The 19,554-nt window shown below is 43.2% G+C and overlaps 1 protein-coding gene across 3 annotated transcripts in view; it reads right to left on the bottom strand.

Annotated features, from left to right (window-relative positions):
* TRPV2 (transient receptor potential cation channel subfamily V member 2) overlaps positions 1–19,554 on the bottom strand; it is a 36,532-nt gene extending 16,978 nt beyond the window's left edge. Inside the window, exons 1-11 of one of the 3 annotated variants that reach the window (XM_067472119.1) lie at positions 19,301–19,554; positions 16,859–17,044; positions 14,422–14,620; positions 13,558–13,691; positions 12,109–12,261; positions 5,629–5,769; positions 4,368–4,666; positions 3,955–4,131; positions 1,988–2,146; positions 993–1,085; positions 764–834 (exon numbers count right to left, since the gene is read on the bottom strand). In XM_067472119.1, coding sequence (XP_067328220.1) covers positions 764–834; positions 993–1,085; positions 1,988–2,146; positions 3,955–4,131; positions 4,368–4,666; positions 5,629–5,769; positions 12,109–12,261; positions 13,558–13,691; positions 14,422–14,597 — 1,403 coding nt within the window. In that variant the 5' untranslated portion in view covers positions 14,598–14,620; positions 16,859–17,044; positions 19,301–19,554. The remainder of the gene's footprint in view (positions 1–763; positions 835–992; positions 1,086–1,987; positions 2,147–3,954; positions 4,132–4,367; positions 4,667–5,628; positions 5,770–12,108; positions 12,262–13,557; positions 13,692–14,421; positions 14,621–16,858; positions 17,045–19,300) is intronic. The other 2 variants (XM_060756842.2, XM_060756843.2) reach the window with 2 other exon arrangements.

The raw sequence follows: 19,554 nt of genomic DNA, 5'->3' as shown, positions 1-19,554 counted from the left end.
GGAAGGGTGGAAAGTAGGAAGGAATGAAGGGAAAAGGAAGCATGGAAAGAAGGAAGGAAGGAAGGAAGGAAAGAAAGAAGAAGGAAGGAAGGGAAGGAGAAAGTATGGAAAGAAGGAAGGAAGGGAAGAAGGAGGAAAGGAAGAGGGAAGGAAGGAAGGAAAGAAGTAAGGATGGAAAGAAGTAAGGATGGAAAGAAGGAAGGAAGGGAAGAACAACGGAAGGAAGGAAAGAAGGAATGATGGAAGGAAAGAAAGAAGGAAGGAAATGAAGGAAGGAAGGAATAAGGAAGGAAAGAAAGAAGGAAAGGAAGAGAAGTTTGGAACCTGCTTTTCTATTTTGTCCTGAAGAGAACTAGGACTAAGGTAACGATGGAAAATACCAGCTAGGACAAAGAGGGCCTTGAAGTGGAAAAAATGCCAGCCAAAACAAAGAGGGAAAAATCCAAACGTTTTGCACTGAATAACATTCAGTCCTGTAAGAGCGGTAAAGGCTGAATAGCATTCATTGCAGGAAGGGTGATGGACTGCACTAAATAGCATTTATTGGAAAACAAGTGCCTCTGGTCATCAAATCAACATGTAAACAAACCAAAGTTAGAAAGTTGCTAAGAAACCATGGGTCATTATCAGAGGAAGGTTCACGCCTCACAACAAAATTGATTTTGGTTTCTAAAAAGAGATTTATTTATTTTTTGCAAAGTGAGAGCGAGCTTTCAGATTCAGAATAACCTCGTACGAGATACAAATCGCCCATTGAACTTACAAGAATATATCGATGCAGCCGTCCATCAGAAGGCTTTTCCATAACCGCCGTCTCCTCCATAAGTAAAGACTCTAAAAGGGAATGAACGAAATTAGCATGAGAAGAGGGTAAGGTCCAGGCCCACCCCTTTGCTTCTTCTGCAGAATAAACTATTGCAATCGTAAGGATCTCCTCGTTTCTAGTCTTAACTGGAAGGCGTTGAGCATCAACACTACGGTCCAAAATATACCTGAGCCAAGAAGAGGTAGATGCCTCCAAAGAGGACAAGCAGCTCTCCAAGGAGCCGCAAAATATCCTCGAGCGTCGTCACTGGAAACGGGGGCTGAGAAAAGACAAAGAAGGCGAGAAAGTGAGACCCGTTTGGTTTAGTAATATTTGTATTGATGGTGAAGAAGAAAATGAAACAAACAAGTGGAGCCGAGCACCCCACCCCCCCACCCCCAAATAAGGGATAGTGACTTATAGTTCTGCAAAGGGCAAGGGCACCAGACTACACAATAGGGGTTACGTCTTGGTCACATTGCCAAGGCACTGACAACAACAAGGACCCCACGAGGCTTTGGGGGAATGGCTGGATCTTGGGACTTCTGCCCTTCATGAGAGTTGTAGTTTCCCAAGGACCAGCTTCGATCCCAGCGTGGCAGCTCTGCCTAATGTTTTGGACTCACAAGGACATCCTTCCCGCTCATGAACTTCCCTCAAAGTGAACTATGGACTCACATTGCTTGAAAATAATTTCTTTATTAAATTTCTCTGGTGGGTGGGATGGAGAAGGGGTGATTGATATGAATTTCCTACAACAGTGTTTCTCAACCTGGGGATCGGGACCCCTGGGGGGGTCGTGAGGGGGTGTCAAAGGGGTTACCAAAGACCATCAGAAAACAGTATTTCCTGGTGGTCATTGGGATTCTGTGTGGGAAGTTTGACTCAATTCTATTGTTGGTCGAGTTCAGAAGGCTCTTTGATTGTAGGTGAACTATAAATCCCAGCAACTACAACTCCCAAATGTCAAGGTCTGTTTCCCCCGAACTCCTCCAGTGTTCACATTTGGGCAAATTGAGTATTTGTGCCAAGTTTGGTCCAAATCCATCATTGCATGAATCCATAGTGTTCCTCTGGATATAGGTGAACTACAACTCCCCAGAGATGGGGCTTTGAATGAGCTTTGGGAGCCCATTGGGAACCCCGAGCACCAAGTCACGCTCTCTCAGCCTCTGAGCTTACCTTCCCATCCAGTGGCCGGTGGTAAGCGACGGCCGAAAAGACCACCATGAACACCGTGTAGAAGAAGAAGCTGACGTAGAAGCGCCAGGCGGCAAAAGAGTCCCATTTGTGCTGCAGGAGCTTGTTCACCGGCTCCAGGACTACCATCTTGTACCGGTTCTGTGAGTCGGAAAAGGAGGGACGGATGAGAACATCGATCCAAAAGCCATACGGCAGTCAATGCTTTAAAAACAGCCCCATCGCTGTGTGATTTACAACCACAAAGTTTGTTCTATCTCATTGGAACTATGAGTGTTCCCTCGCTATTTCGCGGAATTGTAATAAGCGAGTCGGCAATGGGTAGAGCATCCCTACTTCGCAGATTTTCACTTATCGCGGGTGGTCCTGGAATGGGCCAGAGGTTTAGCACAGCTGGTAAATCATCAGCAACTATAAGATCTATCAACCGAAAGGTTGCAAGTTCGAAGCCCCGGGTCGGTGTGAGCAGCCGACCGTCAGCCCTGCTCACTGTTTACCTAAGCAGTTCGGAAACAGCTTTATCTGTAATTAGAGAAATTAGGTACTGCTAAAAGCAGGGGAGGTGTTTTACAACGCCATAAAGAAAAAGAAGATCAGAAAATGCTGGAATGTGGAAGTCCTGACGGCTCTTCGTCATAGAGGACAGAGCGACAGCATCCCCGGTGGACTCGAGCCCAACTGTCCATGGCATCGAAACAACACCTCCTTCTGTGCTGTCTGTCTATATACAAATGGCATTGAATGTTTGCCATGTATGTGTACTGTGATCCGCCCTGAGTCCTCTTCAGGGTGAGAAGGGCAGAGTATAAATAAAGTATTATTATTATTATTATTATTATTATTATTATCATCATCATCATTATTATTATATCTATTTCTGTCTATCAAAAGTCACAGCTTGTTTGTATATATGTATGTTCGTATATATACTTGTATGTATATATGTACATTTATACATGTATTTATATATGTATGTATATACATATGTTTTTATGTATATATATATGTGTGTGTATATGTATATGTACACCTATGTAACCTATATATATATATATATATATATATATATATAACCTGTATACATTAGACAGACAGATAGATAGATAGATAGATAGATAGACAGACAATGTATAGAACCTATATATATATATATATATAACCTGTATACATTAGATAGATAGATAGATAGATAGATAGATAGATAGATAGATAGATAATGTATAGAACCTATCTATCTATCTATCTATCTATCTATCTATCGTATACAGGTTTTATATATATATATATTAACACCTGTATACATTAGATAGATAGATAGATAGATAGATAGATAGATAGATAGATAGATAGATAATGTATAGAACCTCTCTCTCTCTCTCTCTCTCTCTATATATATATATATATAACCTGTATACATTAGATAGATAGATAGATAGATAGATAGATAATGTATAGAACCTATATATATATATATATATATATATATATATAACCTGTATACATTAGATAGATAGATAGATAGATAGATAGATAGATAGATAATGTATAGAACCTATATATATATATATATATATATATAACCTGTATACATTAGATAGATAGATAGATAGATAGATAGATAGATAGATAGATAGATGATAGATAGATAGACAGACAGACAATGTATATATATCCTGTATAATTAGATATTGAGAGAGAGAGATAGAAAGAAAGATAGACATATATGGAACCCATGTACTGTATCTGTATATATAACCTGTAAACATATATAATAGTTGTGTGTGTGGAGAAAGAGAACCTATATTGCAATATAATAATAATAAAACATTTCATTTATTATCCACTACTCCTGACGGCTTGAGGTGGGGTGTATATGCATGTATACATATGTAACTTATATGAAGATACACACACATATACATATATATATATGAATGGCATGCTCTCACCGGTGTGTCACTGCTGTAGGCGAGGATTTCCAGCACAGAGTTTTTCTCAAAGCTGTCGACAGAAGACAAATCGTAGAGCGAGACCTGAACCGGCCCGTAGGTCCATTCGGTGAACTTGCGCGAAAGGTGCCGGAACTCGGGGTCCGTGACTTCCCGTTGGATAATGTGCTTGAAGATCTACAGAAAGCGAAGCCAAAAAGATGGGAGCCGACCCAAAAGTATTCGTGCATGATTAGGATTTACTTACGGGAGCAAATTTGAATTGGTTGCGACTCAATGATTAGATATTCATTGACAAACGAGAGCAAAATGTGCTTTTTGCAGCTAAATAAACTTTTCCCATATTTTTATTTTATAATGGGAAATGACATTGATAACCCAGGAACAAAAAACGTAGTGTATCCAGGCTGTACCTCCACTTTCCCAGTCTTGACGGCCAGCTTCAGAGGGGTCATCCCTTCCTGATTGACCATCTCCTCCAGCCTCCAGGAAGGGTCGATCCGGGTTCCTTCCCGCAGGAGGGCGTCGTACATCTGGACCACCATCTCCGTGTTCCTCTCCGTGTCATCTGCCACCATCACTAAGGCGTGGAGGACCGTGTTGCCCAAAGAGTCCTGTGCGGTCAGTTGGGCCTCCTGGTATGGATTGTGGAGGAGGAAGTGGATCATGTCCAGCTGGTTGGTGCAGGCTGCTAAGGAGAGGGGAAGCTCACCTGGAGAAGGAGGGAGGAAGGAAGGGAAGGGAGGGAGGGAGGGAGGGAAAGAAGGAAGGAAGGAAATAAGGAAGGATGGAAAGAAGGAGGGAAGGAAGGAAGGAAGGAAGGAAGGAAGGAAGGAAGGAAGGAGGGAGGGAGGGAGGGAGGGAGGGAGGGAGGGAGGGAGGGAGGGAGGGAAAGGAGGAAAGGAGGGAAGGAAACAAGAAAGGAAAGAAGGAAGGAAGGGAAGAAGGAAAGAAGAAGGAAGAAAATGGAGGAAGGAAGAAGAAAGAAAAGGAAGGATAGCAAGAAAAAGGAAGGAAAGAAGGAAGGGAAGAAAGAGGGAAAGACGGAGGGAAGGAAAGAAGGAAGGGAAGAAGGAGGGAGGGAAGAAGGAAGAAAATGAAGGCAGGAAGAAGAAAGAAAAGGAAGGATAGAAAGAAGGAAGGAAGGAAGGAAAGAAGGGAAGAAGGAAGGATTTGAAGAAGGAAGGAAGGGAAGGAGGGAAGGGAAGGAAGAATGGAAGGAAGGGAAGACGTAAGGCAAGTACAAGGAAGAAGGAAGGAAAAAAGGTAGGAAGGAAAGAAAGAAGGGAAGTTTAGAACCTTCTTTTCTATTTTGTCCTGAAGAGAACTAGGGCTAAGGTAACAATGGAAAATACCAGTTGGACAAAGAGAGCCTTGAAGTGGAAAAAATGCCAGCCAAAACAGAGAGGGGGGAAATGCAAAAGGTTCTGGCTTCATAACAAGCAGGAAGAGGGAGAAAGGGGCGGGGAATTCAAGCTGAGGAAACAGGCACATAAATACTAATTAGAAGAGAACAAAGAAAGAGAAAAGTTCCAAAAACTTTGCGCATGTTCAAAAGTGTTGGCTATAAAAAGTAAACTGCACTCCAGTTCAATGTGGCACTCTCCACCCCGCAGAGTGACTTGATCAAGTAAACCTGTTGCAACGATCTCCTGCCTTCAGTAGGCAACGTACCAAAGTAGAAGCAGGCCCCCTTTTTCTTCTGGTGGAAGAACTGACCGCTGGCTTTTGCTTGGACATCGGCCCCATACTCCACCAGCAGCTGGACCAAGGCCAGGCTCCGTTTCTCGATGGCGATGTGGAGCGGTGTGTGGCCTGCGGAAAAGGGACAGCCATCATCCTCCTTTCCAGCCAAAACAAAGATGAATACAAGGCAGATACCTCTTGATGCATCACGACCCAATGCATGAAATACACATAGTAAATGGAGGAGCTCTAACAATGTGTGTCTGGTGACTACTATCTTGGCTGTTTTGTAAAATAGCAAACTTATATATATATATTTCCCTTCGCTGTGAAATCAAACTCCTGTGGATACCACTGTATATTTTAATATTTCCATAGATGACTAAAGTTGCTTTTAATCTGGACAATACAAATCTTTTCTATGTTGCATTTACTTTCATCTTACAAGCTGCCTGGAAACACAGTTCTGAGACAAAAAAATTAAAAGGGGAATATTAAATATCTGTCTATCTATCTATCATCTATCTATCATCTATCTATCATCTATCTATCTATGTCTGTCTATCTACCTATCTATCTTTCTATCATCTATCTACCTATCCTTTTATCTGTCTATCTATCTGTCCATCTATCTATCTGTTTGTTTATCTGTCTGTTTGTTTATCTATCTGTCTGTCTGTCCGTCCGTCCGTCCGTCCGTCCGTCCGTCCGTCCGTCCGTCCGTCCGTCCATCCATCCATCCATCCATCCATCCATCTATCTATCTATCTATCTATCTATCTATCTATCTATCTATCTATCTCTTTGTCTGTCTGTCTGTCTGTCTGTCTATCTATCTATCTATCTATCTGTTTATCTATCTATCATCTATCTATCTATCTATCTATCTATCTATCTCTTTGTCTATCTATCTATGTGTCTGTCTATCTATCTATCTATCTATCTATCTATCTCTTTGTCTGTCTGTCTATCTATCTATCTATTTATTTATTTATTTTATTTATTTATTTGGTATGCTTGTATACCGCTAATATCTCAGCCTATGCGGCGACTCATTGCGGTTTACAACATGTTAAAATATACAATGTTAAAATATACAATTCACTTAAGCATATAAAATTAAAATTAAGAATACATACAAAAAACATACGCAGCATTGGGCCACCAATACAGATCGGGACATCTCATAGTTAAAATCGTCATCCAATTCGTTGTCTTGATTGCTAATCCATGGTCAGATAAAACATCACGACGAAGGTCAATTGAAGACTTGCTCAAACATCCAGGTTTTTAGTTTTTTCCTAAATGCCATTAGCGAAGTGGCTGACCTTAATTCAGTAGGGAGGGCATTCCAAAGCCGGGGGGCCACCACAGAAAAGGCCCTATCTCTCGTTCCCACGAGCCGCACCTGTGAAGCAGGTGGGATAGAGAGAAGGGCTTCTCCTGAAGATCTAAGGGTCCTGGTGGGCTGATAGGCCGAGATACGTTCGGATAGGTATGTAGGGCCAGAACCGTTTAGGGCTTTAAAGGTCAAAACCAGCACTTTGAATTGGGCTCGGTAGCTAATCGGTAGCCAGTGAAGCTGGTACAGCAGAGGAGTTGTGTGCTCCCTGCGCCCAGCCCCTGTTAATACCATGGCTGCCGCCCGTTGGACTAGTTGGAGCTTCCGGGCCGTCTTCAAAGGCAACCCCACGTAGAGAGCGTTGCAGTAATCAAGACGGGATGTAACCAGAGCGTGGACTACCGTGGCCAAGTCAGACTTCCCAAGGTACGGTCGCAGTTGGCGCACGAGTCTTAACTGTGCGAATGCTCCCCTGGTCACCGCCGAAACCTGGGGCTCCAGGCTCAGCGATGAGTCCAGGATCACACCCAAACTGCGAACCTGTGTCTTCAGGGGGAGTGCGACCCCGTCTAACACAGGCTGTAACCCTATACCCTGTTCGGCCTTGTGACTGACCAGGAGCACCTCTGTCTTGTCTGGATTCAATTTCAATTTGTTCGCCCCCATCCAGACCGTCACAGCGGCTAAGCACCGGTTCAGGACTTCAACAGCCTCCTTAGTAGCAGGTGGGAAGGAGTGACAGAGTTGGACATCATCTGCGTACAGATGACACCGCACCCCGAAACTCCGGATGATCTCACCCAGCGGCTTCATGTAGATGTTAAACAACATGGGGGACAGTATTGAACCCTGAGGAACCCCACAAGACAAAGGTTGTGGGGTAGAGCAGGAGTCCCCCAGTGACACCTTCTGAGACCGACCCTCGAGGAATGACCGGAGCCACTGCAGAGCAGTACCTCCGAGACCCATTCCCGCGAGGCGTCCCAGAAGGATACCATGGTCGACGGTATCGAAGGCCGCTGAGAGGTCGAGTAGCACCAACAGGGACACACTCCCCCTGTCGAGCTCCCGACGGAGATCATCCACTAAGGCGACCAAGGCTGTCTCGGTACCATGTCCCGGCCTAAAGCCAGACTGTGCCGGATCTAGATAATCCGTGTCTACCAAGAATGCCTGGAGTTGTGAGGCCACCACACGTTCCATGACTTTGCCCAAAAAGGGAAGATTGGAAACAGGCCGATAGTTTACCAATTGAGTGGGGTCCAGTGATGGCTTCTTCAACAGCGGTTTTATCACAGCTTGCTTTAAGCTGGCTGGAAAAATGCCTTCCCGAAGGGAGGCATTGACCACCACCTTAACCCACTCGGCCAATCCCCCTCTGGCCTCCTTTAGAAGCCAGGATGGGCAGGGGTCTAGGATGCATGTGGTAGCTCTCATTCCTCCAAGCACCTTGTCCACATCCTCAGTTTGAACCAATTGAAATGAATCCATCAAAATCGGACAAGCAGATGCTCGTGTTACATCCTCAGAGACTGCCGTTAATGCGGCGTCCAGTCCAGAGCGGATCAAAGCGACTTTGTCTGCGAAGAACCGAGCAAAAGCTTCACAGCGAGCAGCCGAGTCATCAGGGCACCCATCCTGAGTGGTGGGTTTCAAAAGGCCTCTGACAACTCGGAACAGTTCAGCCGGACGGTTCTTTGCAGACGCAATAGTGGCCGCGAAGAAAGTTTTCTTAGCGGCTCTTATTGCCGCGGCATATGACCTTAAAAAGGCCACAAACCGTGTTCGGTTTGACTCGCTCGGATCCGAACGCCACACGCTCTCTAGTTCCCTCTTCTTTCGCTTCAACACCGCCAGCTCCTCAGTAAACCAAGGGGCCGGTTTAGATCGGCTACTTGAGAGGGGACGTTCTGGAGCGATCGTGTCTATTGCCCTGGTCATCTCCCCATTCCAGAGAGCGACCAGGGTATCAACAGGATCACCAACCGCGGTGGCGGGAAAATCCCCAAGAGCCGTCAGGAATCCTTCCGGATCCATAAGCCTCCTGGGGCGGACCAATTTAATAGGTCCTCCACCTCTGCGGAGGTTAGGGGGCGCAGTAAGTCTAAAGCTGACCAGGAAGTGGTCGGTCCATGGCAACGGAGAGATGGATAACTCCTCGACACCGCCACCTTCCTCCCATCCCTGACAGAAAACCAAGTCCAATGTATGTCCAGCACTGTGGGTGGGGCCAGATACTTGTTGGGACAGACCCATGGTCGCCATGGTAGACATGAAGTCCTGAGCCGCTCCCGTTAGGGCAGCCTCAGCATGGACATTGAAGTCCCCCAGCACAAGCAGCCGCTGGGACTCCAATGCCAGGTCCGAGACTACCCCCGCTAGCTCAGGTAGGGAGACTGTAGTGCAGCGAGGTGGACGGTACACTAACAGAATCCCTAATCTGTCCCGGTCACCCACCCTCAGGTGGACGCATTCAAAATTTGTTGACTGCGGGATGGGGGTCCTGGTCAGAGGAATAGAATCTCTATAGACTACTGCAACCCCGCCTCCCCGCCCTCCGGATCTCGGTTGATGCTGCACAGAGAACCCGGGTGGACAAAGCTGGGTCAGATTTACACCTCCAGCTTCGTCCAGCCAGGTCTCCGTGATGCACGCCAGATCTGCCCGTTCATCCAAGATTAAATCCTGGATGACAGTTGTTTTGCCGTTGACAGATCTGGCGTTCAACAGCACCACTTTCAATCCCGAGGGACCGCCATCCTGGTTACACCTACTTACCGTATCAGGAGACCGATTTGGGATTACTAAAGTTGTTCCACGTTCCCTAGGCCGAATTAAAGGTCTCCTTTTCCTGTATCTATCTATCTGTTTATCTATCTATCTATCTATCTATCTATCATCTATCTATCTATCTATCTCTTTGTCTATCTATCTATGTGTCTGTCTATCTATCTATCTATCTATCTATCTATCTATCTATCTATCTATCTATCTGTTTGTTTATCTATTTACCTGTCTATCCATCTATGTATCTGTTTGTTTATCTGTTTGTCTGTCCATCCCATGGCCTCAAAGTCACTTAACACAGGTACAATATTATAATTAATGAACTCTGGTTGGCTTTTTCTTCTTTTTCTCCTTTTCTCCCTTTTTCTTCTTTTTCTCTTTTTTCCTTCCTTCCTTCCTTCCTTCCCTTTCCCTTTCTCTCTTTCCCTTCCTCCCTTTTCCTTCTTCTCTTTCTATCTTTTTTTGCTTTCCTCCTTTCCTTTGCTTTCCTTGGTTCACATAATAATAATAATAATAATAATTATTATAATTATAATTATAATTATAATTATTTGTCGTGTCAGGAGCGTCCTGTTGTGAGAGAATTGGCTGTCTGCAAGGACGTTGCCCAAGGGACGCCCGGATGCTCATCTGCCTCTCCCCGGAATCGAACCTGCGACCTGTCGGTCTTCTGTCCTGTCGGCACAGGGCTTTAACCCACTGTGCCACCGGAGGCTCCAGATTATTATTATTATTATTATTATTATTATTATTATTATTATTTGTACTCTGCCACCATCTCCCCCAATGGGGACTCGGGGCGGCTCACATGAGGCCAAGCCCAAACAACAAATTACAATAAAAATACAATACAGATTACAATAAAATAAAATAGACAACATTGCAATAAAGTACAAAGCATATCTATCTATATAATATAATAATAACTTTATTTGTATACCCTGCCAACCATCTTTTCCATTGCTGGAAGCTTTCGTATCGGAACACTTTTGTGTTTTAAAGAAGGGATCCTAAGCATTCAGCAACTGCAATGGCAAAAAAAGGGGAAAGAGGACACTTTGGCCATTGCGCATCACATTCAGCTGCAAATATATTTGTTGGTTTCAAGGCTTTGAAAATGCAGTTGTGCCTTAGATCCAATGCTAATAGGTTCAAACATGAGTGTAAATGGGAGTATTTTATTTATTTATTTATTTATTTACTTTGCTTCTATACCGCTGTATCTCAAGCCCGAAGGCGACTCACAGCGGTTCACAAACAGTAAAAACAGTAGAAACAGCAGTGGTTCCATACAACAGATAACAATTGACTTAACACATTATCCATAAATTACCAATAAGCAATTACAATGCACAATTATTACAAAAAACAACCGTACCCAATCTTCTCATCATCCAAGCATAGTCCAGGTTCGTCGTCCATTGTTCCATTCCTATGTTCCATTACCAGATTGCACTAAATTACTCAAACGCCTGCACAAACATCCAGGTCTTCACCTTTTTGCGGAATACCATTAGAGATGGTGCTAGTCTAATGTCCGTAGGAAGGGCGTTCCACAGCCGAGGAGCCACCACCGAGAAGGCCCTATCTCTCGTCCCCGCCAGCCGAGCTTGAGAAGCAGGCGGGATCGAGAGCAGGGTCTCCCCGGAAGATCTCAAAGTCCTGGTGGGTTCATAGGCAGAGATGCAGTCAGATAGGTAGCTTGGGCCGGAACCGTTTAGGGCTTTAAAGGCCAACGCCAGCACTTTGAATTCAGCCCGGTAGCAGATCGGTAGCCAGTGGAGTTGGCGCAACAGGGGGGTTGTATGCTCCCTGCACTCCGCTCCTGTTAAAATCATGGCTGCCGAGCGTTGGACTAGTTGGAGCTTCCGAGCTGTCTTCAAAGGCAACCCCACGTAGAGAGCGTTGCAGTAGTCTAAACGGGATGTAACCAGAGCGTGGACTACCGTGGCCAAGTCAGACTTCCCAAGGTACGGGCGCAGCTGACGCACAAGCTTTAGCTGTGCAAATGCTCCCCTGGTCACCACCGAAACCTGGGGTTCCAGGCTCAGCGATGAGTCCAGGATCACTCCCAAGCTGTGAACCTGTATCTTCAGGGGGAGTGCGGCCCCATCCAACACAGGCTGTAACCCTATGCCCTGTTCGGCCTTGCGACTGACCAGGAGTACCTCTGTCTTGTCTGGATTCAATTTCAATTTGTTCGCCCTCATCCAGACCGTCACAGCGGCCAAGCGCCGGTTCAGGACCTGGACAGCCTCCTTACCTTCTTCCATGCTTTGCTGTGCTTGTTTCGGACCCCAAACCGCCAAGGCCCATCTGCATACCCTTGCCATCCTCACCTTTGTAGTAGCTGTCGGTGCAAGCGGTGTTGATGAGTGGCCGTGGGTTCTGCATCTCCCTGTCGATCTTCAGCAGCAAAGGGATGGTGGGGTTGTCCCCATCCTTCAGGTTCAGAAGGGCCTTCATCAAGCAGGTCTTGCCCGTTTTGCCATCTAGGAAGGAGGCAGGATATAGACAGAGTCATGGCGTTATTATTGCTTTGACCCGAGACATTTGGTGCCTGTTTACCTTGAAAATGCATACTTGAATTGATTGGTTAAACAGGAAATAACACTTTCAAACCAGGAACAGATTCGACAATTTTGAATCTCGCAATTGCAATATTTCAGGATTTTATTTATTTATTTATTTATTACTTCGCTTCTATACCGCAATTCTCAGCCTAATGGCGACTCATTGCGGTGTACAACATGGAAAAACAAGTGCAAAAATACAACATACAAAAATAATACACAGTACATCATTATCAAAACATCTCATCAAAAACACCAATATAACTACAAGCCATTCCGAGTCGTCTCATCGTCAAGATCACAATCCAATATCATTTCCGTTGTTCCATTCCTATGGTTGAATTACCCGTCATTGCACTACTATTCAAATGCCTTCTCAAACAACCAGGTCTTTAACTTCCTGCGGAATATCAACAGGGAGGGGGCTAGCCTGATGTCTACGGGAAGGGTGTTCCACAGCTGAGGAGCCACCACCGAGAAGGCCCTATCTCTCGTCCCCGCCAGCCGTGCCTGTGACGCAGGCGGGATCGAGAGCAGGGCCTCCCCGGGAGATCTCAAAGTCCTCGTGGGCTCATAGGCCGAGAGGCGGTCAGTTAGGTATCTTGGGCCGGAACCGTTTAGGGCTTTATAGGCCAATGCCAGCACCTTGAATTGGGCCCAGTAGCAGATCGGCAGCCAGTGGAGCTGGTACAGCAGGGGGGTTGTATGCTCCCTGTGCCCCGCTCCTGTTAGTAACATGGCTGCCGCACGTTGGACCAATTGGAGCTTCCGAGCCGTCTTCAAGGGCAACCCCACATAGAGAGCGTTGCAGTAGTCTAAACGGGATGTAACCAGAGCGTGGACTATCGTGGCCAAGTCAGACTTCCCAAGATACGGGCGCAGCTGGCGCACGAGCCTGAGCTGTGCAAATGCTCCCCTGGTCACCGCTGAGACCTGGGGCTCCAGGCTCAGCGATGAATCCAGGATCACACCCAAGCTGCGAACCTGCGCCTTCAAGGGGTAGCATAGTTTTGAGGCTGCGTAGTTTTAGTAAAAATGAAAATAAAAGGTTTTTTGGTTGTTGTTTTTTGCAGAAGGTCAAAAATGGTAGCCTCTGGGTGCGATGGAGTCAGTGTGCATACCGTCTGAATCAGTCAGAAAACAACAACAACGGGATGCATCCTGATATAAACAGATGTCCTATGATGACGTCATATTAAGAAAGAGCAATCTCACCCCGGTATTCTGAGTTGGTGAGGAATTTGGAGGTTCTTTGCAAGTATTCTTTCAGGCCATCCAGCTCTTCAGGGATTCCCTTGACAATGGCATTGAAGAGACGCTCACGGGCGAAGCGGTTGGGGTCCTTTGGGCTGCAGAAGAGACCCAGAATGAGCCGAGTCCTACATAAAGCCTTGCAGGGGCCAACTCCAAGTTACAAACATCCGGCTTGCAAATGACTCACAGTTAAGAATGGAGATGGACTGGATGGACTTTGGTGGCCCTTTCCACATCTATGATTATATATCTCATATATATAGATATAGATATAGATATAGATATAGATAGGCTGTTCCCTGAGTTACAAACATATGGCTTACAAACAACTACACATACACACACAAAATGATTTGGAAGCATAAAGATGAATATGTATATCATTTGGAAGCAAAAGAAATTGGAAGCATATAGATTATGATATGATATATCTATACCTATATCTATAGTATTATTTGGAAACATATACAGTAGGATATCCATCTATCTATATAGATATAGATATAGGTATAGGTATAGATATATCATACCGTAATCTATATGTGTGTATGTGTATATACGTATATGTGTGTGCGTGTATATATCTATATCTATAGTATTATATATATATCTATATCTATATGTATATAAATAAAATTTGGAAGGCTATACATTATATATATATATATATATATATATATATATATATCACAATCATTTGGAAACCTATAGATGATACATATTTGGAAACATATAGATGATGGTGGTGATGTGATGATGCCCCGCCTTGTGCTCTGGAGGGGTCCTTAAATCCCTTAGGTGTGCCCTTTGACCCCAAGCCCTGACCTGACGAGCCCCGCGCGGTAGTAGAGGTTGACCCTGATCTGTGGGGCGGGGGGGGCCTCCTTCTGGAAAGGGGTCTCCAAGGGGCGGGGCCCCATCTCCTCTTCCTCCGAACCCCCTTCGGCCCGATTGATGGTCCCATCGTCCGTCTCCAGGACCAGCAGAGGGTCCTTCTGCATCCTCTGTCTTCTCGCCCAAGTCCCTGGCAAGGAGACAGAAGGGAAGAGAGGCCACATGATCATAGGTTTCCTTTCCACCTTAGTTCTGTCCAGGAATAATAATAATAATAATAATAATAATAATAATAATAATAATAAATAATATGCTAGATTTCGTATCACAAAACCACAATGCAGCATATATATCTCGTTTGCTGTATCATACTGTGTTTTTGTGATATATCATAATATAATAATATTACGATACAATATAATATAATATAACAATATGATTATATAATATGATACAATAATATTACAATACTAGCCGTCCCCTGCCACGCCTTGCTGTGGCCCAGTATGTGTATATCTGTTTTGTGTGTGTATATATGTGATTTTGCGCATGTGTTGTAATGTGTTTTTAAATTTTTTTGGCTTTCTAAGTCTCTACCACGGTGTTTTTCAGTGTTTTTATTTGTGTCCAAATTTGGTGTCAATATGTCCAGTGGTTTTTTACTTATGTTAATCCCACAAACAAAAATTACATTTTTACTTATATAGATGTAGTGAATATAATATATAATATAGTATATTACATTATTATTATTATTATTACTAGCCATCCCCTGCCATTCGTTGCTTTGGCCCAGTCTGTGTATATGTTTTGTGTGTGTATATATGTATGTGTATATATTTGTGTATTTGTGTATTTATATGTGTACATGCATACTGTGTACATGTGTGTATTTATTTGTGTATATATCTGTGTTTGCTTATATATGTGTGTGTGGGGGGGTGTATATATGTGTGTATATATTTGTGCATTTTTGTGTTTATATGTGTACATGCATATTGTGTACATGTGTGTATTTATTTGTGTATATATCTGTGTTTGCTTATATATATGTGTGTGGGGGGTGTATATATTTGTGTATTTTTGTGTTTATATGTGTACATGCATATTGTGTATATGTTTGCATATATTTATGTATATATGTGTGTTTGCATATATATGTGTGTGTGTATATATATGTGTGTGTATATATTTGTGTATTTTTGTGTTTATATGTGTACATGCATATTGTGTTTATTTGTGTATATATTTGTGTATATATGTGTGTTTGCATATATATGTGTGTGTATGTGTATATATGTGTGTATATATTTGTGTATTTTTGTGTTTATATGTGTACATGCATATTGTTTATATGTGTATATATATTTGTGTATATATGTGTTTGCATATATATGTGTGCATTTGTGTGTTTATATGTGTACATGCATATTGTGTATATGTGTGTGCTTGTCAATATTCATATTTGTATGTATATATGTATGTATGTGGATATGTATATGTGTGTGCATGTGTATATGTATATATGTATGTGTATGTATGTGTGTATATGTGTGTGCATGTGTGTGTTTGTGTGTTTACATGTGTACATGCATATTATGTATATGTGTGTATATATTTATGTATATATGTGTTTGTGTGTATATATTTGTGTATTTTTGTGTTTATATGTGTACATGCATATTGTGTATATGTGCGTGCTTGTCTATATTCATATTTGTGTGTATATATGTATGTATGTGGATTTGTATATGTGTGTGTATGTGTATATGTATATATGTATGTGTGTATTTGTGTGTGTTTATGCATATATATACATGTGTGTGTATGAATGTGTGCATGTGTATTTTTTGGGTTTTGAAGTCTGTTCCACTGGTGTTGTGTGTGTGTGTGTGTGTTTATGGGTAATGGACACTCATTGGACTGTTAGGTGTGTTGTGTCCAAATTTCGTGTCAATTTGTCCAGTGGTTTTTGAGTTATGTTAGTCCCACAAATGAACATTACATTTTTATTTATTTGGATTATTACTATATTATGGTTTGAAATGGCGCTCAAAGATGGCGAAAGGATGCGCTTTGAGAGCATAAATGGCTCTTGAAAGCAGCTAATCAATAAATCATTAGGCCTTCGCTAATAGCGATCTCCACCCATGATGGATATATTTGTCAACAGCCAGCTTTTCTGTTCTCCCAATACATCTTTAATGCTTTGTTCCTGGGTTATCAATATCATTTCCTCATTGGTTCTATCACAACACGTCCAACCTCGTTTGTGGCACAAAAACAAAGTTTCCGGAGCAAAACACTGACTTTCCAAGTAAGGACCCCGCAAAGGACATTTGTCACATTGCATTGCATGGTGTAATCAATCTTATCAATACGTCTCTGTTCCGTTGTGGAAATATAGAGATGGCAAAGGCCTACTTACTTTTGCAAAGTGGATCCTCCGGGAATGGATTCGGATGCAGATGTGGAGCCGATGCTTTCGTTCAGGACCAGGGCGGATCCTGCCTTCTTCTCATAGAGAGGAATCCATCTGGAAGATGACTGCTAGCGTCTGGCAGAGAGACCCAGAAAGGAGCCAAAGGGAGGAGAAGCCGACAAGTGGAGCCTGCTGGCAGTGTTCGAGCAGGGAATTACATTGTGTGGGATGTAATATACACACACACACACACACACACACACACACACACACAATGTCCAATCAGAATATAATGGCTGTTCAAATATATCTCTGTCTGTCAGTGTCTAACATTCCTCTATCTATCTATCTATCTATCTATCTATTCATCAACCTATGTTTGTCTGTCTGTCCATCCGTCCAACTGTCCGTCCATCCATCCATCATATCTATCTGTCTATCCATCTATGTATGTAACTACATCTCTACCTACCTATCTACCTACCTACCTACAGATCCATCCTAGCTATCTATCTGTCTGTCTGTCTATCTGTCTATCTTACTATCTATCTATCTATCTATCTATCTATCTATCTATCTATTATCTATTCATGGATGTAACTACGTATCTATCTATCCATCCATCCTATGTATGTAACTACGTATCTATCTATCTATCTATCTATCTATCTATCTATCTATCTATCTATCTATCTATCTATCCATCTATCCATCCATCCATCATATCTATCTATCTATCTATCTATCTATCTATCTATCTATCTATCCATCCATGTATGTAACTACATACCTACCTACCTACCTACGTACCTACCCATCCATCCTAGCTATCTGTCTATCTATCTATCTATCTATCTATCTATCTATCTATCTATCTATCTATCTATTCATTAATTCATGTAACTACGTATCTATCTATCTGTCTGTCTGTCTGTCTGTCTGTCCGTCCGTCCGTCCGTCCGTCCATCCATCATATCTATCTATCTATCTATCTATCTATCTATCTATCTATCTATCCATCCATGTATGTAACTACATACCTACCTACCTACCTACGTACCTACCCATCCATCCTAGCTATCTGTCTGTCTGTCTATCTATCTATCTATCTATCTATCTATCTATCTATTCATTAATTCATGTAACTACGTATCTATCTATCTATCTATCTATCTATTCATCCAACTACCTACCTACCTATCTATCTGTCTGTCTGTCTGTCTATCTATCTATCCATCCTATCCATCCATCCATCCATCCTATCTACCTATCTATCCATCCATCTATCCATCCATCCATCCATGTAACTACATATCTATCTATCTATCTATCTATCTATCTATCTATCTATCATCTATCTATCCATCCATCCATCTATTCATCCACCTATGTATGTATGTGTGTATCAATCATAATTCCTTCCTTTTCCCCTTCCTTCCTTCCTTCCTTCCTTCCTTCCTTCCTTCCTTCCCTTTTTCTTTCACTCCTCCCTCCCTCCTTTCTCTCCTTATTTCCTTCTTTCTCTTTCTTTTCTTCCTTCTTTACTTTTTCTTTCTATCCTTCCCCCTTCTTTCCTTCCTCCCTTCTCTCCTTTCCTTCCTCCTCTAGTTCTTTCTTTTCCTTCCTCCTTCTTTCCTACCTTCCTTTTCCTTCCTTCTCTACTTCTCTCCTTCTTTCCCTCCTTCTTTCTTGCCTTCTTTTTCCTTCCTTCCTTCCTTCCTTCCTTCTCCCCTCCCTCCCTTTGTTCCTTCTTTCCCTCCCTCCTGCCTTCCTTCCTTCTTTTCCTTTCCTTCATTCCTTCCGTCTTTCCCTCCTTCTTTTCTTCTCTCCTTCTTCCCTTCCTTCTCTCTTTCTTTCCTTCCGTCTCTACTTTTTTCCTTCTATTTTCCCTCCTTTTTTAACCTTTCTTTTCCTCCCTCCCCTCCTTCCTTCTCCACTTCTTTCATTCTTTGCCTCCCTCTTTCTTTCTTATCTTCCTTTTCCTTCCTTCCTTCCTTCTTTCCTTCCTCTCTCCCTCCCTCCCTCCTCCCCTTCCTCCTTCTTTCCTTTCTCTCCCTCCTGCCTTCCTGCCTTCCTTTCCTTTCCTCCTTCTTTTTCCTTCCTTCCTTCTCTCCTTCCTTCCTTCCTTCTCTACTTCTTTCCTCCTTTTCATCTCTCATTCTTTCTTACCTTCCTTTTCCTTTCCTCCTTCTTCCCTTCTTTCTCTCCTTCTTCCCTTCCTTCTCTACTTCTTTCCTTCTTTTCCTCCCTCCTTCTTTCTTACCTTCCTTTTCCTTCCTTCCCTCCTTCCATCTCCCCTCATTTCCTTCCTTCTTTACTTCTTTCCCTCCTTCCTCTCTTTCTTTGGCCCAAAGAGCCACTCAAGGGCCACAAAACCACAAAACCTGTGGCCCCCGGGCCGGATCTGGCCCACTTTGGGCTCTAATCGTAATAATAAACGGCACTTACTTTTGCGATGGAGTTCCGCCCTGGATCTAATGAAGAGGCCTCTTTTTTCTCAGTGCCGAGCTGCACAAACCGGAAAGAGCCCAAAGGAGGGAAATAATAAACGATTGCGTAGAGAAATTGTTGTGCTTAGAAGGCCTCTTTCCACTCTTGGGAGACGGAGATTGTTAACATCTGTTCTGCTGGGTTGGAGAGGGAGGAAGGGAGCGTGAGACAGCAAGGCTTGGCTATTATCTCAGAGAGACATGTGAATATAT

The sequence above is a fragment of the Anolis sagrei genome, chromosome 11 (genome assembly GCF_037176765.1).
Source record: "Anolis sagrei isolate rAnoSag1 chromosome 11, rAnoSag1.mat, whole genome shotgun sequence".
NCBI classification, from domain to species: Eukaryota; Metazoa; Chordata; class Lepidosauria; order Squamata; family Dactyloidae; genus Anolis; species Anolis sagrei.
This window is presented reverse-complemented; position numbering and strand designations above follow the sequence as displayed.